This window comes from Trichechus manatus, unplaced genomic scaffold (genome assembly GCF_000243295.1).
Source record: "Trichechus manatus latirostris isolate Lorelei unplaced genomic scaffold, TriManLat1.0 scaffold00071, whole genome shotgun sequence".
NCBI lineage: Eukaryota > Metazoa > Chordata > Mammalia > Sirenia > Trichechidae > Trichechus > Trichechus manatus.
Genome location: NW_004444007.1, coordinates 9,744,336 through 9,768,432, shown reverse-complemented (window position 1 = coordinate 9,768,432; position 24,097 = coordinate 9,744,336). Strand labels below are relative to the sequence as shown.

At 40.1% G+C, this 24,097-nt stretch overlaps 1 protein-coding gene across 2 annotated transcripts in view; it reads left to right on the top strand.

Annotated features, from left to right (window-relative positions):
* Positions 1 to 20,407, top strand: part of PAPSS1 (3'-phosphoadenosine 5'-phosphosulfate synthase 1) — a 136,796-nt gene extending 116,389 nt beyond the window's left edge. For both annotated transcript variants that reach the window (XM_004380219.2, XM_023734782.1), the window contains one exon: positions 19,719 to 20,407. In XM_004380219.2, the coding sequence (XP_004380276.1) occupies positions 19,719 to 19,857 (139 nt within the window). In that variant the 3' untranslated portion in view covers positions 19,858 to 20,407. The remainder of the gene's footprint in view (positions 1 to 19,718) is intronic.
* The last annotated feature ends 3,690 nt before the right edge of the window (positions 20,408 to 24,097 follow it).

Below are 24,097 nucleotides of genomic sequence, written 5' to 3'. Positions count from 1 at the left end.
CAATGTCATAAAACAGCATGTGTGTTACTGTTACATGAGAAACTATCTGTTCTGTAAGCCTTCACCTGAAGTACAATAAAATATTAAAAAAAAAAAAAAAAAAAAACCAACAAACTTTTAGAACAAATTGTTGGTAGTTTTGAGCACATGTCTACCTCCCTTTGACTTGATAAAGTTTCATTAATTTTGTCTATAGATAATATCTATAGGTAGTACACGCTGTAAGTTTCAAGTGGCAGAGTGAGAATCAGAAGTTACGGGTTCTACTCCCATTCTTGCTGTGTGACCTTGAGAGTCGTATGTCCTCTCTAGCCTTGTTTCTTCATCTCTGAAATGCTGAGAGTGGATGAGGTGATTCCTTCAGCACTCAAAATCTGTAGTTCTTTCCACAATCTGGAGCACTTAGTTATTCCTACACCTTAAGTCCGTGCTTATACGTATGGGTTGTTTACTTATTCAGTACTAATCGTATCTGCTTATTTAGTACATCTTTCTTTTTTTTTTTTTTTGGTTGTTTGTTTTTGTGGAAATTAGAATTTATGTTCAGTAAGTAGAACAGTTAAGTATTTTTTGTTTATGTTTTGTCAGTGTTACAGGTACTAATTGAAAATTGGTCATGGCCTCATAACTTCGAATCTGAAAGCTCTCATCCTTTTTCCTGTGGTGCTTTATGGTTGGATCTGTGTATTGGAATATGGCTGATTCTGTGTCCTCATTGGGTGTGGCCCATTTTGTAATGGTGGGGGCAGGAAAGAGAAAGAAACGTTTAAAAAAACAACATTCTCTTTGTCATTTAATTTCTTTGAGATAAAGTTATAGGTTATCTGGATGAAGAAATGCTACTGCGAACAGTGGGGCTTGGGGGACTTGTTGGCTTCTCATTTAATAACATAAATAATCTGGAAGAGAAAATGGATAGCTTTAAGATGATAGCAGGCTCTTCTGAGTGATGGACTGTGTAGCTAAAATACAGGAGCATATGAGATTGAATGAACAGAAAAGGCTTACATAATTGGTATGGGCAAGTGTAAAAGGGCACCCAACTCTTCTCTGTGGCTTAGGCATGGACCATATTTTCTGAAGATCTGAATTGTGGCCCAGATTCCAGTATACTTCTGAACCACATCAAGAGAAGAATTTGCAACAAAGCAGAATGTTTTTACCCTTGTACAAAATCAGGGTTTGCCAACACCTAGAAATAGTTCTAAATTGTATTTTTATTTTCTTGCCTTAAAAAAAATCTATCAATCATTACAATGTTATTGTCTAAAAAAGGCACCTCTAAAGGGAAGTGTGCTGAGTTGCAAATAGACTTTTTCTGGGGACCAATTCTGTCCCTTTGATCTAAAGGGATGCTTTTGAACTTTTTTAAAAAAAAAAAAGAATTTTAAGAAAAATAAAAGTAATTATTTATAGTAAACTTTGAAATATATTACCACAAAAGGTGATTGAATCTAAAAATATAGATAAATTATTAAGGAAAGTAAAAAAGCATTGGGTACCGTTTTGCCCCTTTATAGTTAAAATTATATAGGGCCACCACCAGAGATTTTAATTTACTTGGCCTGGAGAGAGGTAATTCTTTAAAATGTTCTCCAGCTGAGAACTCCTGAGAGAGGGTAGCAGTGCCTTCCTGTAAATCTATAAAACATCATGAGATGGGATGCTGGGCTAGGCAGCCTTTGCTTCTCACCCAGCATGTGATCTATTTGTTTAGACTGAGTACAGGATGTTATGAACATAGTCTTGTTCTTAGAATGGCACGTTGCTGTTGTTAGTTGCTGTCGAGTTGAATCCAACTTATGGTGACCCCGTGTGTGCAGAGTAGAACTGCTCTACAGGGTTTTCAAGGCTGTGACTTTTTGGAAACAGATCGCCAGGCCTGTCTTCCGAGGTGCCTGGGTGGGTTCAAACTGCCAACCTTTTGGCTGGTAGTCCATCGCTTAACCGTTTGTGCCACCCAGGGACTCCTGAGTGGTGAGTAGCCGCGTTAAATTAAATCACTTATACAGTGGCAAGGAAGGGTGAGGAGAGAGAAACAGAAATCATTCTGCTAATGGCCAGATATTTAAACCTTAGATGAGTTTCCACTTTGATGTGTTGGGAAGACAAAACCAAACTAAAAGATGTTGAGCTTTTCTTTAACACTTCTCCTTGTGCTGGTATGTTTCATCACTGTTTGCATGATCAGCTGATTTAATCATACGCAGGACCCTAGAACCCATCTGTATGTAGTTGACTGATGTGTGGTAAGTCCTTGATAGCTTTCATGTTTTGTTAAATCTGTGTAGTATTGCGTTAAGTCTTTTAATCATTCAAAAGCTAAATAATTACATCAGTTCTCATAAGATTTTCCAAAGATGAATTCTTACTTGTTGCATGAGTGGCTCATTTTCTTGGAATTTTTTTGGGTTACCAAATTGTAACAAGTTGTAACTTGGGAAGCTTTAAAACCACTTTAGTTTTGTAACTTTTTATATTTGCGTTCAAATATAATTTGGTTGAGGGAATATTTTGGAAGGTAATTAAGATTTTGTGGAAAGGTGATAGTCTTTAATGTAGTGAGAAAATGCAGTTATAAATTACGCACACACTAGGTTGTGTTATATTTGATTAATGGACATTATTCAATGTGAGCTTTTATGTAATTAATGATTTTGTAGCTTTTGATTCAATTAAATACTAGTGTTAGACAAGGTTTATGGGAAAAAAACTTCATGAAAATTTCAAGCAAGATATTAGTGATAGGAATTATGATAAGAATCATCTGTTTACATTTAGGGAGTTAAGAAGGTTCATATTAGCTATAATAGTGACTCAAGGAAATGTAGTGAATTTTTTACTCAGATAACACAAGCCTTCTACGTTTGTTTGCCAACCACTCCCTCCTCGTGCAAGGTATCTTTGCATGTGCCGCTATGCCGGTTTTTTGACTGGCAAACAAACATAGCAGGATCGTGTTATTTGCATAAAAATGTGGTAGTTTTAGGACTATAAGATTAAAACTGTTCTTTCAGATACTAGGAGCAATCTTTTAGGGATAATTTATTTATCTTACTTGTAGATTTCTTTTCCCTTATGCAGTAGCTCTTCTTTGTATGGGGGTATAGAAATGCAGATTTGTGATTCAGACTATTGAAATAGCAAGTCAGAAAGGAGATCCCCTGTCTGAGTGAGAGTGCCTTGTGGAAATGAATAAATGAAGGGACAGGTAGATATAAATGGTGTGGACTGGTTATTTCCAAGTTATAGATAGAGCATTTTTCTTTCATTTGTTAATGTTACAGTATACCTTAAGTCATGTACCATTAGAGTCATTTTAAAAATCACTTCAATTCTAGGCATCCTTCACGCTTTTTCAGATAGTCTTTTCTTTTGTATACTTTTCCACAGGAGAACTCATCTATTCTCGTGGTTTCTGTGTGGTAACTGTTAAAGCTATATACTTCAGTGTTTCCAGGTTGCTCATTGTATTTGTTTTCTATTGCCGTGTAACGGATTACCAGAAACCTCATGGCTTAAAACAATACCCATTTATTATCTCACAGTTCTATAGGTCAAAAGTCTGGGTGGGCTTGGCTGGGGTCTCTGGTCAGATTGGGCTCTTCTCTGAAGGCTCTGGAAAGAGTGCATTTCTGAGTTTATTCTTGTTGGCAGAATTCAGTTCTTTACAGTTGTAGGACTGAGGTCCGTACCTTCTTGCTGGCTGTTGCCTAGGGATTGCTTTGTGCTCCTAGAGACCACTCTCAGGTCTTTCCTCATGGCACCCTCCGTCTCTGTGTTGGAGAACCTCCCTCATGGCAAGTCTCTTTCATGCCTAAAATCTGACTTCCCCTTCTGATGTTGTTCTAGTGTGCTATCAACTTGATTTCAACTCCATGACCCAGATGTGACAGAGTAGAACTGCCCCCATAGGATTTTCTAGTCTCTACTCTTTACGGGAGCAGATGTCCAGGTCTTTTCTCCTGCAGAGCAATTGGTGGATTCAAACCACCAACCTTTAGGTTAGCAGCTGAGCGCTTAACCATCGCACCACCAGGGATCCTTTCCCCTTGTCCTACCAGCCTGCTTTTAAAGGCGTCAAATAATTATGTTAGGCCCACCCAATCACTATCTTTAAGGTCATTGATTAGTAACTTTAATTACATTTGCAAAATCTTTGCCATGTAAAGAACTAGTCATGGGAGGAACACTAGGGTACGAAGGTGTCACGGATTGAATTATGTCCCCCCAAAATGTGTCACTTTGGCTGGGCCATGATTCCTGGTACTGTGTGATTGTCCTATGTGTTGTAAATCCTGCTTCTATAATGTTAATGAGGGAGGATGGGTGGCAGCTGTGTTAGTAAGGCCTTAGTAAGGCAAGACTCGGATCTACGAGATTGGATTGTGTCCTGAGGCAATCTCTTGAGATATAAAAGAGATAAGTGAGCAGAGAGACAGGGGGACCTCATACCATCAAGAAAGCAGTTCCGGGAACAGAGTACGTCTTTTGGATCAGGGTCCCTGCGCAGAGAAGCTTCTAGTCCGGGGGAACACTGAAGAGAAGAAGGCCGACGGAGAGAAAAAGCCTTCCCCTGGAGCTGACACCCTGAATTTGGACTTTTAGCCTACTTTAACAGTGAGGAAATAAACTTCTCTTCATTAAAAACCATCCACTTGTGGTATTTCTGTTATGGCAGCACTAGATGACTAAGACAGAAGGTCATGGGGCCATCTTGGAATTCTGCCTACCACACTAATGGACATTTCTGCTCAGATTTCTTGATATTACTTAAAATATCCAGAATCAACTTTACCTTTCTCTTTAGTTACTCACTCTTCCCTCTTCCCATTACATAGAACCTTGATGTCCTTTATCTCTTTACCTTGCTTTTCACATCTAAGTCTTGTCATGTTGACCACTAAAATATTTCGTGTGTGAATTCCTTTCTTTCCCTTTCCTGCCGCATAGTCTTTGTAGTAGACAAGAATTTATATAATAGTACTGGGGAAATGTCTTTTCCATTAATTGATAAGATGCTTTTGTTTTATTTATTTTGATATTTCTTGTGAAAACTTGTAGAAGTCTGACTGTAGTTGCATGGATTTAATGAGTCTCATCCTGGGTTTATAGATTTTGAACATATTTTAATGTGGAGAGTTACTGCATGACCATTAATAAGATTTAATTTAAAATCTATTGCATTGCCATCATTGTCTTACTGTACATTTGAATTATAATTAGGAATAGTACTAGTATGTATATTTTTGAAAACCAAATTTTGTATATTGTATTTTGTATGCATCATATGTTGTACTGAAGTCCCTATATTATTGACATTAGTACAAGAATTTCTAAGGATCCTTGGTGGTGCAATGTTTAAGCACTTAGTTACTAACGGAAAGATTGATGATTCAAACCCACCAGCGACTCCATAGGAGAAAAGACCTGACAATCTGCTCCCGTAAAGATTACAGCCTAGGATATCCTTTGGGGCAGTTCTACTGTGTCACATTGGGTCACTATGAGTTAGAATTGACTCAACAGCACACAACAACAAGAAGAATTTCTGATTTTGCTGTGCTTTACTGATTTATTATCTATTTATTGAACTTTTACTAAGCACGTGCCATTGCCAGGTTTGGGCCCTATAGTTAGAAACAGGCAGATATTGTTATTGCCCTTCTGGGACTTTCATTCTAGGGAAGAAGATAAACAATAAACCATTAACAACATGGTTAATTAAAAGTGGTACGTGCTCTGCAGGAGACCTGTAGGTAGCTTTGCTAGCACTTAGTAGGCATCTTGGTGGTGGGGTGGGTTCCTGGAGCAAGTGATATTTTGCCTGAGCTCCAGAATAGGAGTAGGCATTCCCCTGGTGAAGAAGGAGGTGAATAGTATCATGACACAAGGATCAGCACATGCAAAGGTCCTGAGGTAGAAAAGATCATAGAGGGTTTGAAAAGAAGGCCCAGGTGGGGTGGAGCAGAGAGTGAAAGGAAGATGATGAGGTGGTCAAAGGCCACTTTTTTTTTAAAGGTAGGAACTGGAATAGAGTAATTTTTAAAATAAAAAGATTGTCTTGTTACAATGTAGAATGGATGTAAGGAAGTTCAGCTTTCTGGTAATGAGGTAGGCTAGATTATACAGATTGACTCTCCCAAGAAATCAGCTAAAAATGCTGGATAGAATAATACATTTTTATAAAAGTGTAGTGAAGCTGACAGGATGATAAGAACCGTGAGGCCAAACCCTAAAGTGAAAACTGAAATTTCAAGTAAGCTGAACCCTGAAGCTGCTTTTGTCGTAGTGGACCTAGTAAACTATGTTGATTTTTATGGTCTTCTAGAGTAGGGAAGACAGAAGACACAACTCTGCCCTTGACCAAACTGGAGAGACTCCTTCCCACCTGAAGTGTAGGGTAAAACCTGAGGTGAACCCAATACATTCTCTCATCCCAGGGGAATGTGAGGAGAACACTGAGCTTTAAACTGAGAAGCTCAAAGTTCTGCTCAAATGGGCCAAACTCATATTACCTGGATATTATAAAACAAAACAAAAACCTCAAGCTATGAAACTGATTTCAGATGGTTCTTGACTACCCATGTAAGAGTTCAGTAGAAGCGAATGTAAACTCTGTGTGGAGATTTATACCTTTATCCTAGGCCTCAACTTATTCCCATAAATAATATACAGACTCAGTGAACAATTTCAGTCAGCAGTGACATACTATAAAACAAAAACCAAACCTGTTGCTGTAGAGTCGATTCCGACACACAGCGACCCTGTCATATAGAGTAGAACTACCCCACAGGGTTTCCAGGGAGCAGCTGGTGGATTCGAACTGCCGACCTTTTGGTTAGCAGCTGAGCTCTTAACCACTGCTCCAGGAAACAAAGCATCGCAAGCAAGAAACAGTGGAAACTACAGACAGCAGAAACAGACCAGCAGAGACTTCACATAACTAGAATTGCCAGACATAGATTACAAAATAACTATACTTGCATTGTTCATTAAAACAAAGACAAATTTGAAAATATCTACAAGGAACATAAAAGTATAAAAATGACCTAGCAGTTTCAAAAAGAGAAAGATAGGAGGGGAGGCCAGTTTAAAAGTGTGTATTAGTGCAAGCAAGAGTTGATGGTAGCTTAGATTGATGTGAGCTGCAGCAGGGGGACTGGAAGAAATGGATTGACTTATAAGATATTTAGGAGGCACAATCAGTAGGACTTGTAAAGTATAATTGCTATACTAAGTGAAACCTGATTTTTTTCTTATCAAAAATGTGAACTTAATATCCTCCCCCCTCCATTTTTCAAAACACACACATACACAGACAAGCTAAAACAATTAAAAGATTTAGTTGGGCATTTTTCTTTGGAATTCCAGAGGTAAGAGTTTTGTAAAGAATTGGTTGATGTAAAAGTGCAATAGAATTAGTGTTTCTAACATTGTTATTGAAGCCCTGGCGGCGCAGTGGTTGTTTGGCTGGTAACCAAAAGGTCGACAGTTTGAATCTACCAGCTGCTCCTTGGAAACCCTATGGGGCAGTTCTCCTCTGTCGTATAGGGCCGCTATGAATTGGAATTGACTTGACGGCAGTGGGTTTGGTTTTTATTGTTTGTTTTTGTTTTTAACATTGTTAGTGTATGCAAATAAATTTTAAATAATCTGTAGTAGAACAATATTTTGTTACTGAAAGTGTTCTGATGGTGAGCTTGTATTCTTATTTCACATTTCATAAAATAAAACCACTTGTAAAGAAAAGATTTTATGTACTGTGTCCTCTGAGAGTCTCTCGTCCACCAATAGAAGATGACTGTTTTTTCCCTAATTTTTATGGTGAACTAAACTTCAGTCAGTAATGAAATTGATGACTCGGAAGGTGCACTATTTGTCTTCATCCTTTCACAGGGCCTCTCTTTCGAAAACATTCTAGAGAAGATTAAGTTTCCTAGAAATAAAATAGAAGTAAATTTTTCTTTTTCTTTTCTGATGGTTATGTTAGGAATGATAGATGGGACACTATTAAGGAAATGCTACTGTAGTATTTTCACTAGAAAACCCAGCAGTCACTATATCCTACTGTTAAATCATAATATGGGAGAGAGAGATGCTTTAAGCTGAAACTATTGATGTAAGACAGAGCGATGCTTTATTACTCTCTGGGGCCTTGGCCTCAATGTAGGACTCCAGTGAGTTAGACTAGACTAACCCGTTGCTGTCAAGTCGATTCCAACTCATAGCAACCTTATAGGACAGACTAGAACTGCCCTGTAGGGTTTTCAAGGCTGTAATCTTTTTTTTTTTTTTTTTAATTGTAGTTTAGATGAAGGTTTATAGGGCAAACAGGTTTCTCATTAAACAATTAATATACATACTGTTTTGTGACATTGGTTGCCAACCCCATGACATGTCAACACTCTCCTTCTCGACCTGGGTTCCCCGTTACCAGCTTTCCTGTCCCCTCCTGCCTCCTTGTCCTTGCCCCTGGGCTGGTGTGCCCATTTAGTCTTGTTTTGTTTTATGAGCCTGTCTAATATTTGGCTGAAGGGTGAACCTCAGGAGTGACTTCATTACTGGCTATAAGTGTATCTGGGGACCATACTCTCAGGGTTTCTCCAGTCTCTGTCAGACCAGTAAGTCTGGTCTTTTATTTTTTTATGATTTAGAATTTTGTTCTACATTTTTCTCCAACTCTGTCTGGGACCCTCTATTGTGTTCCCTGTCAAAATAGTTGGTGATGGTACCTGGGTACCATCCAGTTGTGCTGGACTCAGTCTGGTAGAGGCTGTGGTAGTTGTGGTCCATTAGTCCTTTGGACTAAGCTTTCCCTTGTGTCTTTGGTTTTCTTCTTTCTTCCTTGCTCCAGACAGAGTAAGACCAGTGGAGTACCTTAGATGGCCGCTCACAAGCTTTTAAGACCCCAGATACTACCCACCAAAGTAGAAAGTAGAACTTTTTTTTTTTTATAAACTGTGTTATGCCAGTTGAGCTAGATATTCCCTGAGACCGTGGTCCCCAGAGCCCTCAGCCTAGTAATTTGGTCCCTTATGGAGTTTGGATGTGTCTGGGGCTTCCATAACCTTGCCCAAGGCTGTAATCTTAACGGAAGCAGACTGCCACATCTTTCTCCTGCAGAATGGCTGGTGGGCTGGAACCGCTGACCTTTTGGTTAGCAGCTGAACGCTTAACCACTGCACCACCAAGGCTGCTTAGACTAGACTACATGGAAGATTTATTTTTTTAATACCAGGGAAGCCAGGTCTGCTCCTTCTCTCTCCATCTCAAAGCCCTGACCAAATTACATCACTCTTGTCTAATGAATGAACATCAGAACTGGTGACCCATCAGTACCAGAGGACAAGTACAAGAGTGAATGAAACAGTGCTCAAGAGAATATTTTCCCCAGTGCTTATTGTTGTTAGCTGCTGTCCAGTTGGCCCCTAACTTATGGTGACCCAGTGTACAGTGGGATCCGATTATTGGGATCCTTAAGAGTTTTCATTGGCTGATTTTCAGAAGTAGATTGCCAGACCTTTCTTCCTAGTCTGGAAGTTCCACTGAAACCTGTTCAACACCATAGCAAAATGTAAGCCTCCACCGACAGGCGGGTGGTGGCTGCGCTTGAAGTGCATTGGCAAGGAATCAAACTCGGGTCTCCCACATGGAAGGCCAGAATTCTACCGATAAACCTCCCTTGCCCTCCCCCGGCCCCCAGTGCTTAGAGCAGAGTAGTAGCTAGCCTGGTGGAAGGAATCTGTGCTCTTTAAAGCTTTTATTCCTATAAAATTCCCTCTTTGTGGGTACCCTGATTTTGCTTCATTCTTAGGGATGAGCGGGATAAATTCCTTCTATCGGTCAGCCAATAAAAATGTATGTTCTAGAAAAAATACTGAAAGCATTTACAAAGGGAAAAACAACACCCATGCTATCATCTGTATGTATATGCTTTGCTTCCAGATATTCTCTGTATACTCATTTAACGTAGTTGAGTGTAGTAGAGTTTGTAATATCTTCCTACTTTTTAATTTATTTTCTTCTCAAGAGCATCTTTCCATGCTATTAGAAATTCCTTGTAAACGTTCTGATGGATCCGTGTCAGTGTCTCCTCTAATGCTGTACCGTAGGTCCTGCCACAGGTCCTGACAATAGTGGTGTGCAACGGGGGATTGAATGCTGAGCGTGTGAGGGCAGGCGCTCATCATCAAGAGTGGCTGAAGAGCCTTCCTCATAGCACACTCATCCTTAAGTATCAGTGAGAGCAAGTAGCATCTGCTTGTCCCATCTCTTTGCTCCTCCCCCTTCCCCCCAAATATAGAGTGTAGTTTTCCATAGCTGTACTTTCCCGTGCTACACTATTGGGATTTGGCCACAATCTCTCAGAACGTAGAGCCGTGCTATGGCCAGCCACTGGCCTTTCTTACTTTAAAGAGTTCCAGGAGGGAATAACCACACATTATATTTCTTATGTCTTGATTTTTTTCTTCTAGCTTCTTTTTTGTGAGTATGAGATCACTCTCGCTGTCTCTTTTTTTAAAATACTTTTTGCCCTTTTGTGCCTGGCGGGGGGGGAGATGTACATCTTATAACAATATCAAATCACATTTTCTTTCTTGTCAGCGTACTGATTAGCAGGGTTTCTCAGCCTCGGCACTACTGACATTTTTGTTGTTGTTAGGTGCCATTGAGTTGGTTCTGACTCATAGCAACCCTATGTACAGCAGAACTAAGTACTGCCCGGTCCTGTGCCATCCCCACAATCTTTGCTATGCTTGAGCCCATTGTTGCAGCCACTGTATCAGTCCATCGTGTTGAGGGTCTTTCTCTCTTTCACTGACCCTCTACTTTACCAAGCATGATGTCCTTCTCCAGGGACTGGTCCCTCCTGATAACATGTCCAAAGAACATGAGACCAAGTCTCGCCATCCTTGCTTCTAAGGAGCATTTTGGCTGTACTTCTTCCAAGATTTGTTCGTTCTTCTGGCAGTCCATGGTATGTTCAGTATTCTTTGCCAGCACCATAATTCAAATCTATCAGTTCTTCTTTGGTCTTCTTTATTCATTGTCCAGCTGTCACATGCATATGAAGCGATTGAAAATACTATGGCTTGGGTCATGCGCACCTTAGTCCTCAAAGTGACATTCTTGCTTTTCAACACTTTAAAAAGGTCTCTTGCAGCAGATTTGCCCAACACAATACGTCATCTGATTTCTTGACTCCTGCTTCCGTGGGCGTTGATACTGACATTTTGGACCAGGTAAATCTTTGTTGTGGGGGCTGCCCTGTGTATTGTAGGATGTTTAGTAGCATGCCTGGCCTCCACCCGCTAGATGCCAGCAGGATTCCTAGACCTAGTTGTGACATCAAGTATGTCTCAGACATTGCCAGATATCCTCTGAGGGGCAAAATCACCTCGGTCGAGAATCACGTTTATAGCAATATTGAGAGTATTTGGAAGCCTTATGCTCTTCTCAGTGGTTAAGAGCTCAGCTGCTAACCAGAAGGTCAGCAGTTTGAATTCCCCAGCCACTCCTCGGAAATCCTATGGGGCAGTTCTACTCTGTCCTATAGGGTTGCTGTGAGTCAGAATTGACTTGACGGTGGTGGGTTTGGTTTTTTTGGTATGCTCTCCTCCATTATTTCATCCTTATTCCACACGTCAAAAATGGAAAAATAGATTCTTTTTCTTTTACCCTAAAGACTTTTATTTTCATATTTGAAACTGTTTTATGCACTTTTAGGGTACTAGAAGTCCTGATTTCTAGATGAACAAAGATAGTCACATGTGTCTCAGCAGTAAGCAAGTAACAAAAAAAAAAAAAAGAAATCCTGGTGACAAATTAAAAAGGGAAATTATTCAACATAGAGTGGTGTCCCTATTATCTAGGATGCCGTACTTGGATTTACTTTTTTCTGGCTCACCCATAAATAATTAAGTTGTTTAGGCTACCATTTTTCTGCAACCTGTGGAAGTATTATTTCTGTCTATATCACCCTTCTGTCTTAGTGAAAAACATTATACAGTAATCAATACCCAAGGATATCAGTGTGCCACTCAAAATAGTCTGCAGCAGTCCAAAGAGCCACAAGTACTGGTTGCCATCAAGACGATTCTGACTCAGGACAACCCCATGTGTTTCTGAGTAGAACTGCACTCTGTAGGGTTCAGTGACTCTGATTTTTTGGAAGTAGGCCTCTAGGCATTTCTTCTGAGCCTCCTCTGGGTGGATTTGAACCTCCAACCTTTTGGTTAGTAGCTCAGCGCTTAACTGTTGATGCCACTCAGGGATTTCTGAGTCTGAAGAGAGGGAGTTGTAATCCAACCAAAGTTCAGCCATATGTTTCATACCACAACCAAAGTTCAGCCATATGTCTCATATCGGAAGATTTTATTTGGATGATTGAGCATCTGAGAGCTTCAGGGATTGGGATTCATTCTTGAGTAATCAGAGAATCCTTCCAGAACCAGATGAAAATGGTATACCTTCTCCCCATCGAAAGTACATAAGCCCCAAATTTTGCACATCAAGATAATCATGAATCCTTTTGAAACCTTTGCATGGGTGCCCAGTTAAAACTCCTGTTCTATACTGTGGTAGATTATAGATTTCGTGACCCTGTATGGTAAAGGAAATTGAGCTGACTCTGTAGTACACTTTAGGACCACCTGGAAATGTGTTATTTGACTGAAAGTCTGGTACAGACTCTTTGCTAGCCTTTATTTATAAGGCTTGAGTGCTGGGAGGAAAACATGATTATTTAAGGATTTTGGTTAATTATGTTCCAGATAATTAAATTTTTATGTATTTATTTTGGTCTTTGGTTTGAAGATTAAAATTGTTAAATTTGTCATATATGATCCTGATCGGTACTTCTTAGTGCTTGGAAGGAAATCTATAAATAACTTTATCGGGTTTTGAAGAGATAACTTAATTTTACACCTGAGAATTCTTAGGTTTTTTTTTTTTTTTTTTTTATTATATATGAGCTTCTTTCAAGTTGGATGAAAAGTCATTTAGATCCAGAATAGTTAATTAGATCCACTTATAAGTTACTACCATTATTTTTATTTTTTTTTCTGTCAGAGAAGAAATTCCTGCTTGCTTCTCTGAATTCCTTGTCATCTAGTTAGCGATTTCTAAAAAGCTTATGTAACTGAATGTGAACTTTCAGAAGATACACTTGAAGGGCCGTCTGGTGACTCCTGCCCTTGTCCCATGTGGAACAACTGGTGCTGGTGGCTCTGATGGCTGCAGTGTGGACTGAGGGACCGCTGATGACTGTAAAAACTTTAAGTCTTTAACAAGTGGCCAAGAGTTAGTCAAGATGCTGGCCACGTGTAGTTAGTGTGTGAGTGCAGGATACTAGGGCTCCCACATAGTCTGCTAGATGGTGTGTGTTTTTTTTCCCTCCTCCCTGCTGTTGTAACCCCTCCCCTCCCTTTTTTTGTTTGTTTTTTTAAGATCTGGTGTTCTATTTGCTATAAGAATCTGTAACCAAGAGGTTTTGAAAAGGAAAAAAAACATACTTGTGTTTCTCTTTTCAGTTGCCGTGTAAGATGGGTTAACTTGGTAATTAAATGGCCCTAATGGCCTTAATTAGCATTGGAAACCCTGGTGGCGTAGTGGCTAAGAGCCATGGCTGCTAACCAAAAGGTCGGCAGTTTGAATCTACTAGGCGCTCCTTGGATACCCTATGAGGCTGTTCTCCTCTGTCCTGCAGGGTCACTATGAGTTGGAATTGACTATGGCAAGGGGTGTGGTTTTTGGTTTTTAATTAGCATTGCTTTCTAGTTTCCTTTATTTAGTAGCCTTTTGTGCTTCTAGGCAGATTCCTAATTGCCCACAGGTAAACTTTAGAACTAATTTTAGAACATTCTAGGAATTCTTTGGTTTTTACTTGATTTAATTATTTCTGTGAAGTGGTATCCATTTAAAGATGTAGTTATAGAAAATATGACTTGATTACAGAGAGTGACTTGGATGATGTCCTTGGACCTAGCTTCTGATAATAAGTAAAATCCTTAGGTGACAGAGATAGAAATACAGGTATGAGCCAGGCAAAGGGAAATGCATTTTCCGGAGCCAGGGTGAAGTGGAACCACCACAATATGGAAGCAGAAACTCCCATTTCATGTGATGATGAAATGCTTGTGGCATGCGGGGCAGATGGAATGTGAAATAGCTTCAGGAAAAGAGGTACCCAGGGACCTTGGGTTTAAAATGCAATTTCAGAAGGAATGCAAGCAAACTCCTGGACTTCAGACAGTTTGGCATTCTGGGGAAAGAAAGGACTTTAATTGGTCTGGCTTTTTTCCTTTAATCAAAAAGTCAAGGCCAAGTCATCCAGCAAGCAGCTTTTATTTCTTTCTTGATACTGTCAAGAACAAGCACTTTCTGCATGCGACACAACTTTTAATTTTTTTGAAACCAAAATTTAAAATTTGCACGAACAGGAAGCTTAAGGGTCAAAATTTTCCTCAGTGAGATGTATTTAACCATAACCCCATTGCTGTCCAGTCAGTTCCGACTTCTAGTGACCTGATAGGACAGAGTAGAGCTGCCCCATAGGGTTTCCAAGGCTGTAAATCTTTACAAAAGCAGACTGCCTCATCTTTCTCCTGCAGAGCGGCTGGTGGGTTCGAACCGCTGACTTTGGTTAGCAGCCGAGCGCTTAACCACTGCGCCACAAGGGCTCCTTGAAACATTTAGAGAGCTCATAAGTGAACCTTCTAAGGAAGCAAAGCATTCGATCAATGTTTAGTCAAATGATTCTCAGCTAAACGAACCAATTTTACATCAGGTTGCGGGTAGGATTTTTAGATGTAAACGGAAGGGTGCTTGGACCTTGTCCATTGCAACTCATTTCAACACCCTTGACCTCCTCTCTAGTCCCTGCTTTGCTAAGTCCTGTTCTGGGGTGTAACTTCTCTGGCCTGGAGATAAAATTCACTAACTGTGTTGATAGGGGCAGTGGTGGTTCAGTGCTAGAACCACCGACCGTGTGCGCCAGTGTACCTCATGCCCAGCCAACACCCATTTGTCAGTGGAGGCTTGCATGTTACTTTGCTGCTGAACAGATTTCAGTGGGGTTTCCAGACTAAGATGGACTAGTAAGAAAGGCCTAACTTCCAAAGATTAGCCGATGGAAACCCTATGGATTGCAACAGTGTGATTCACAATCGATCATGTACCGGGCAACATTTTGTTCCCTTGTGCAATGGGGCCGCCACGAGTGGGTGCTGACTCCATGAGAGCTAACTGCAAAAACCATGTTGATGGGTTCTGTTATAAATTCAGTCCCATGCAGTTTCCTTCTATCCTCAGAAGGCAGCCTTCTATCTTCATTGGGAAGGTTGCCATTCTGCCTTAACCACCTCATCTTTTTCTAACCCCAAATCATCACTCTGTCTTCACCTTCCCTTTCTTCTTTGTATACTCCTGACGCTGTCACAGCCCCTCTGCTTGTGTTCTTTGTCTCAGCCTTCCTGCTTCTTTAATTTCCCTCCAGGTCCCTCTTTATCGTCTTTCATCCTCACTTTTCTCATCCTTGCCATTTCCTCTACCTGCGTACCTATAGGGTCGCTAGGAGTCAGAATTGACTTGATGGCAGCGGGTTTGGGTTTTTTTGGTATGTCGATGCTAAGACACCCCCTTTCCTTGAAAAAAAATCACATTTTTGCTTCATTTTGAATTTCTGCCATTTACCACCACATCATGCTCCTTCATTACCTGTTAAACTCTTCTATTAAAGATCTCAATTCTCATTTTTAAATTCAGTGCTTATTTCTCACGGTCATCTTCCTTAGCCCCTCTATGGCTAAATTCTAACATGTTTGAATTTCTCTTCTCCCATGGCCTCCATATAATCATCTTGGTTCTCTCCCTCCTTTTTTTGATAAATGCTTTCCATTTGCTGAGTCCTCTTTCTTTGGATTGCTTATCCATTTTCTCAAACTCAGTTTTTATTTTAGTGTTGATAAATTTAAAAATTATATTTCTAATGCCAACTTTCCCTAAGATTTTTTAAAAATCTCTCCTCTCATGATCTTATTTCTCTTCTAGGCTCATCTCACATGCAATCAATTTCTCTTTTTTTCCTTCCCTTAAAGTATAGTCATTTATATAAGGGAAAGATGATAGCCTACTTTATATATCAGCTATGATAACCAGCCCATCTGCATGGCTAATATACTAAAGTAGATCTGAATTCCTTGCTCATTGAACAGTTAATATAAGTGGAGATACCCCATTGATTTTAATTATTTGAATCAAGCCACCTTGTTATGAAACAGTATTTATTAGCTTTTCCTTTTCAGTGATCATCTTTGATAATTTTGTATAGACATTGAAAAGATGTTTTATCTAAGATGAGAGCTGTTGAAAATACTGTGTGAATTGAAAGTGTTTGTGTATCTTCCTGTCTTTCTGATAGTGCAGGGCACGTGGGAAGAGCAAGACAGGCCAACTAAGGGGAGATGTCTCATGTTTGAATTAAAGGAGTAGTGCCCTTCTTAAGGCACTACTCAAGTAATAGTAAAGGATGGGCTTCATAGTAAAGGATGAGATTGTAAAACATTGGCATTGATTTTCCTGTGACTGATTAAATGAGTCTTACAGTTTTACATTCACGTCCTGTATGTATACCCGTTGCTGTTGAGTCACTTCTGACTCATAGTGACCCTATAGGACAGAGTAGAACTGCCCCATAGGGTTTCCAAGGCTGTAAATCTTTATGGTGGCAAACTGCCACATTTTTCTCCTGCGGAGCGGCTGGTGGGTTTGAACCACTGACCTTTCAGTTAGCAGCCAAACGCTTAACCACTGCACTTGTATGTATGGCATTCCAGAATAAAAGTCTTAGACATGTTTCATAGGGGAGGGACATTCATTAAAGCTTTAGCACTGCACTGGAGGGCTGAGAAGGCTAGAATTGGGACCAGTAGTGAATCTAAGAGGTTGAACTAGGTCCAGGACCAATAAGTTGATCCTAGGAACTAAGAGTGGAGGTCTAGCTTAGGGGAAGACCAGGTGCAGGAGGTGCTTAGTGGTGGTAAGAAAACCAAGCCGCATTTCAGGAGCCCTGTGAGCAGTCGGGTTATTGAGCACACAGATAATGGAAGTCAGAAAAGCAGAGGGAGAGACCAGAAATCTGGTGGACAATCACGATCACTAAGAGATCATGATCCTGCTTTCTTGGTCAGGAGCCCAGTCCCTGTGAGTGAACCACCCAAGAGCCCTTAGGTGGCCTAAATGCTCCAGGCTAGGAAGATGGTGTGTGAGTTCCCCTGACTGCAGTGTAGGTGAGCGGTGTCAGAGAGAAGGGCAGATCTGGAGAGGATTCTTGAAGAGCGCGTTCTGAAGGGCATGTAGAAACCTCCAGGGTGAGTCATCCAGAGTCAGGTCAAAGGGAATGTATACATAGTTCAGATAAGCCATGGCCATCAAAACCTTATATCCTTACATCCTGCTTTTCTAAAAGCCAGAGGACAAAGGGTAGTGACTTCTTTAGGACTATGAATGCTTATGTATTGAGCCAATAAAATTTTCCTACACATACACCTTTTCATTTTATATTTCACCAAACATTTACTGGGCTGCTTGCTAGTTAGATGAGTAAAGTACATGATCACTGTTCACGTGTCATCTTTATTGCTAATGTCTGTCATTTCAGTGTGATTTAATAGCCATTGTAAGTACTGTGGGGCAAGAATAGGAAGCGTAATGCTGTAGCAGCACCCTCTTTATCTGTAATCATTGGGGGTAATGTTCCAAATGATTGCATATTCAGGCTAATTAAAGATTACACTATCTCAAATTATTTAAGATCACTTTGGATAGAGATTTTCTTCAATATGTTTTTTCTCATTAGAAAAATATTTTGTGATCATTGTAAAAAACTGGAGAAATGCAGAAAATGTGATTAACAAAATAAAAAGCTCCTGTAATATCACTTCCTAGAGATGCCATTATTAACATTCGGCTGTTTCTCTATAGCCTTCTCTCTACCTCCTTCTCTGTAGGTGTGTGTGTTTTAACAAAATTGCGATGCTGTGAGTACTGTGTCCTGATTATTTTACTCACCATTGCCTCATGAACATTTGATCACATCCATTACTATACTTGAATGACTCTGTTCCACTCAGGACTGTACCACAGTTTATTTAGCTATTTCCTTTGAACTTTTAGACCCAAATAGTATTTTGCTACCATAAAACAACTTTAAGATAAGCATCTTTGTGCACAGTCTTTGTCTACATCTCTGATTATTTCCTTAAGTTAGATTCCTAGGAGTGTGATTATTAGTTGAAAGAGACGTATTTCTCTTTGAAAACATACCTGGCATACCTCTAGAAGCCAGGGTCTCTGGCAGTTTGATTTCACTGGATCCTTTGGTTAACTCTACAGATAATGAAGTAGGGAGGGAACATACAGCTACTAACTAGAAATTAAGCAGGGCCCATGATCTGGCAGCCTGGGTGACCCAGATTCTTGCTTGGTCCTGAGTCAGCCATCTAAGTGGATTCCCTCTTTCAAGGGAAAATGGTGAAATTGTGGGTAGACAATAGAAGCTATAGGTTCTCTGTGCTTAATGGTCTAAGGGCTTTTTTGTTTATGTGTGTGTGAAGATGCAACGAATTCTTAACATTACCTTTGTGTTATCAGTGGAATAATATTGATTATGGCTACTGAATGGTTGCTGCTAAAAAAATAATTCAAATTTTTCTCTGAATGTTTCAATATACGCATGCATTTAGCCTTTCAGATTAAAACTTCCTAAAAAAGTTTTCAATCCATGCTAGCTAAATTAGATTTGGTATTATTATTTTTTATTTATTTTTAATTCCTAGTTTTAGATTTAGTGGTTACCAGGGGTTGGGGATGGAGAAAGCGAGGGAGGGAGGGAGGTATGGCGCTAACAGGGCAACTCATTATCGCACTCCTAGGAATCTAACTTAAGGAAATAATCAGAGATGCAGACAAAGATTGTACACACAGATGCCTGTCTTAAAGCTGTTTATGGTAAAACGATTTTATGTGGAATGGTTCTATATCTTGACTCTGGTGGTGGATACACGAACCTACATATGTGTTAAAATTGCATAGAATTAAACACACACACGGAGCCCTGGTGGTACAGTGGTTAGGAGCTCGGCTGCAAACCAAAAGGTCAGCAGTTCAAATCCACCAGCTGCTCCTTGGAAACCCCACGGGGCAGTTCTGCTCTGTCCTGTGGGGTTGCTATGAGTTGGAATCAACTCGATGGCAACAGGTTTGTTGGTTTAAACACAGTACACACAAGTACACACAAGTACAAATAAAACTGGGAAATTCTGAATAAGATTGGTGGATTGTTTCAATGATGATATCCTGGTTATGATATTATACTACAGTTTTGCAAGATACTACCACAGAGGAAACTGGGTAAAGGGTACTTGGGATCTCTCTGTATTATTTCTTAAAAACAACTGTGTATGCATAATTTACAATGATCTCGATCAAAATTTCAATTAAATTTTTTTTTCTAGATCTAAAAATGGGTAATATTTGACAGTTCAATGACAAATTTGGAATCCTGTTGATATTGACAAACACTCCCTTTTTAACCAGGTTATCTTTAAGGTTGTCGACCACAAACAGAAGGAACAAATTCTTTTTAAAATTTCACTACACACTACAATTAAGTTTTTAAAAATGTAAAGCAATTTTCTTCTTTCCTTCTCTTTTAGCCACGAAGACTTTGAATTTATTTCAGGAACAAGAATGCGCAAACTGGCCCGAGAAGGCCAGAAACCTCCTGAAGGTTTCATGGCTCCCAAGGCTTGGACTGTGCTGACCGAGTACTACAAAACGTTGGAGAAAGCTTAAGCTGTTCACCCCCTAGCTCCACCTTTGACTCTTTATTGATTAACAAGAGCGGACCACATGATCACTGTTGGCTTGGCTTTGTGCTAGTGTCTGTCTGGAAGTGCTTCTTAAAAACAGACCATTTTCCATAACTAGCATCAGTTTTGGTCTGCCTTATGAGTACTGTTTTCCACTTATTATAGTTAATACTCCCCAAATAAGATTATGAAATCTTGTCTTTTTATATTATATTTATGCTTCTGTCTAATGATTTTTTTAAGCTGTTATATTAGTTGTAACCAGTAGTACACACATTGAATCTCAACTTTTCATCCCTTAAAAAAAAAAGAAAAAAAGATCACTGAATAATAAACTTGGCTAGAACTTGTTTTGGGAATTTTACAAGACATCTGTAACAAGTAGATTTTTTTTCTACGCTGAAAATATAAACTGCTTTCTTCTTTCCTGTCGACTGTTGATCTCTCAGCTGTTGTAATCTAAAGTATTCTTCTGGTCTGTGTAAGCCCTGGATGATCTTTCTTTATTCAATAAAATTAGATTTTTTGCCTTACGAATGCGATACTTTTTATGTTGTTTTTTTCTACATACCCTTGTTGTGAAAAACTTTCTGATGGGGGAGGAAAATGCAGGCATCTTTCATTACTGGAATCTAATTAGTTCGTAACATCATCTTGCATACATAACGAAGTTTTGGATAGCAAGAGAGTGTATTCCATTACCTTAAGTGGGAAAATAGTAATGCATTTTCAATCCATGGATAAACTTAACCTGTTCCCACTGAATCGCTATAATATTCTTAAACACCTATATAACATCCTACCAAGGATTTTGAATATATATATATAAATAGGTACTTATTATTTTAGTTAGCTTAGGTTGTAGAAAAAATAATCTCTAAAATCACAGAGGCTTAAAATAAAAAAGGTTTCTTTCTCCTTTATGCCGTGACAGAGAGTTTCCGCTCATTGTAGTCACTCAGAGAGAGGCTCTACTACCTTATGCCACCATCTCAACAAGAGGTTCCAGGAAAAAACAACATGAAAATCACATGCTGGTTTTTAAGTGCTTTAGCTTACGACCGGGACATATCACCTGTCTCCACTGCTCTTTGGACAGAACAGGCCACATGGCCTCACTCAAATGGGGCCATAGCAAAAATACCACAAGTAGATGACTTTAAAGAACAGAAATTGATTGTCTTACAGTTCTGGAGGCTAGGAGTCCAAGTTCAGGGTGTCAGCAGGCTATGCTGTCCGCTTAGAAGTTCAAATCAGCATTAGCTCTAGGGGACGTCCTCGTCTCTTTCAGGCTGAAAGTTTCAGCTTCTGGAAGCCCTGGGCATTTATGACATACCTGGCTTGTAGTCAGATCCTCACGTTTTCCCCTGTATGTGTGTGTGTGTCTCTGTGTCTATTTTCTCTTGTAAGACACCACTCAGAAGGGATTAGGTTTAGGACCCCTCTACTCAGGTATGACCTGATTAACACAACAGAAAAAAAAAGCCTTATTTCTAAACAGGGTCACATCCACAGGTATGGGGATTAGGACTATAACATACCTTTTTGGGGGACACAATTCAGTCCATAACAGAGGGTTAGGAAATGTAGACGTCCATGTGCTCTGGAAGGGAAGTAGCCTGGAAATTTCGGTGACCAAGAGTAATCAATACCAAATCTGCCATTCTGTTCCCTGTAATGGAGACGGAGAGTAGGGAGAAGCTAAGATTCTCAAGGAGCTTGTAGACACACACACCTGCGATTATACTTCAGTGTTACGAGGACAACAGCAGGTATGTTTAAGACACTGTATGGATGGTTGTGGAACAGTTGTTGTTAGCTGCCGTCAAGTTGGTTCTGACTCATAGCAACCCCGTGCACGACAGACCAAAACACTGCCCGGTCCTGCACCATCCTCACAATTGTTGCTATACTTGAGCCCATTGTTGCAGCTACTGTGTCAGTCTGTCTCGTTGATGGTCTTCCTCTTTTTCGCTGACCCTTTACCAGGGACTTACCCCTCCTGATAATATGTCCAAAGTATGTGATATGTAGTCTCGCCATCTTTGTTTCTAAGGAGCATTCTGATTGTGCTTCTCGCAAGTAGTGGTGGAACAGAAGAAGGAATAACTAACGGGTTAGGGAGGGCTTTGCAGTCGGGAGGGGAGGGGAGGGTAAGAAAAGCTTCACAGCAGGGATGAATCCTGAGTTCAGTTTTGAAAGGGGCATGTGTTTGCTGGGTAGAGAAGGAGGGAAGCATATTCCAAGCAAGTAGAGAAACACATGAAACAGTAGGGTGTATTTTGAAACCTGTAAGTACTTTGGTACAGCTGGGGTGTAAAATGCCAAGTGTGGGAATCAGTGAGAGATGAGATCCAAGCAAACGGGACCTTCACTTAAGGCAGGATGTGACGAGATTCTGACTTGGTGAGCTAGCAATAGGGACAGAAAAGAGAACAGAGCAGAATCAAGACATGTTTATGAGGTAGGATTGGCAGATGTGTGTGATTTCTTCAATGCAGAGACTGAGAAAAAAGTCGATACAGATTTCCAAATGCCTGGTTGCACCTGGGTGGATGGTGGTACCAGTAATAAGATGCAGGGAGGGGAATGAATGCCAAATAGTCAATGTTTTTTTAGGGGGAGGAGGGGCGGGGGTCCTATCAAGTTTCCTCTGGCAGTAGAATATCCAGGTGGAGATGCTTATATAGGAGCTGGATATGCAATTCTGACTGAGATGCCAGCTGTTTTGATTTGCAGTCATACTTCCTGTGATAAAATAATCTCACATGATCTGGCCTTGAAAATCCAGCATTATAAAGGGATGGCAGATTGTATTGTCATTAAGGCAAAGGAGACAAAATACCACTAGGAAAAGAAACTGAAGGAACAATATCCAAAACAAGTACAAATGGATCAGACAGAAAGTCATCTAGTGAGAAAGGAGATAAGTAGAAAAAAAAGGAGATTGAATAAGTAGATAGTGAAGAAAAAAATATTAGGGGGTAGTGTAGAGGATGGAGCCTTGGTGGCGCAGAAGAGCTTGGCTGCTAACCAAAAGACTGGCAGTTTGAATCCACCAGCCGCTCCTTGGAAACCCTATGGGACAGGTCTACTCTGTCCTACAGGGCTGCTATGAATTGGAATCGACTCGATGGCAACAGGTAACGGGTAGAGGATACATTGATGAGAAGAGTTAGAGGCAGTAGTTGATGTTTATTTGGCTCCACATGATCTAGATCCCTTTATTTAGACAGAGAACTCCTTTATTCAAGTCTACAGAGGCTGGGGAATCCCTTGGTGGAGCAAATGGCTAAGCACTTGGCTACTAACCAAAAGGTTGTTGATTTGAGTCCACCCAGAGGTGCCTCAGAAGAAAGGCTTGGCAATTTACTTCTGAAAAATCAGCCACTGAAAACCCTGTGGAGCACAGTTCTATTCTGACACAAATGGGGTTGCCATGAGTTGGAGTCACTGGCAACTGGTTTGGTTTACAGAGGTTGAAGGGCACCATAGATTCTTCTCCAACCACAAACAGCTGGGTGTGGCATGGCACTTAAACTAGACTGATTCAGAAGTGTCTTCCTGAGATGATGAATCTGTAGGAGGTAATGCAAAAATGTAGAGACAGCAAGAATGAATCATGGTTTCATGGTATGGTAGCTGTGACAGAGTTGAGATTCTGGGGCAGTAAATGCCCAGTGGAGATGGAATCAGTGGCAATGGGGTCTCGTGTGCACAAGTGGCATCCTATCCAGAGTATTCTCATGGCATGACCTTGACTGAGTTCTCTTTACCAACCTTCTTTAATTCTTAAACATTTCCAAACCTTGTTCTCCTGTGTTTTCCATCAATTCTATCATATACCCAACAGCCTTCCATAAGTTCATTTGCTGCCTAAATTATCTGCAGTAAGTTTCTATTCTTTGCCACCAAGAACTCTGACCTTAACAGGTGGCATGTAACAAAAATGTGTATGTCACGTAAAAAATCTCGAGACTAAATTTCAAGACGATTTTTACTATCAACGGCGTATTATAAAAGGTAAAAATATACACCTATGTTCATGGCAGCATTGTTCACAGTAGCAAAATGATGGAAACAACCTAGATGCCCATCAACAGATGAATGGATAAACAAACTATGGTACATACACACAGTGGAGTACTATGCAACGAGAAAGAACAACAATGAATCTGTGAAGCATCTCATAACATGGATGAAACTGGAGGACATTATGCTTT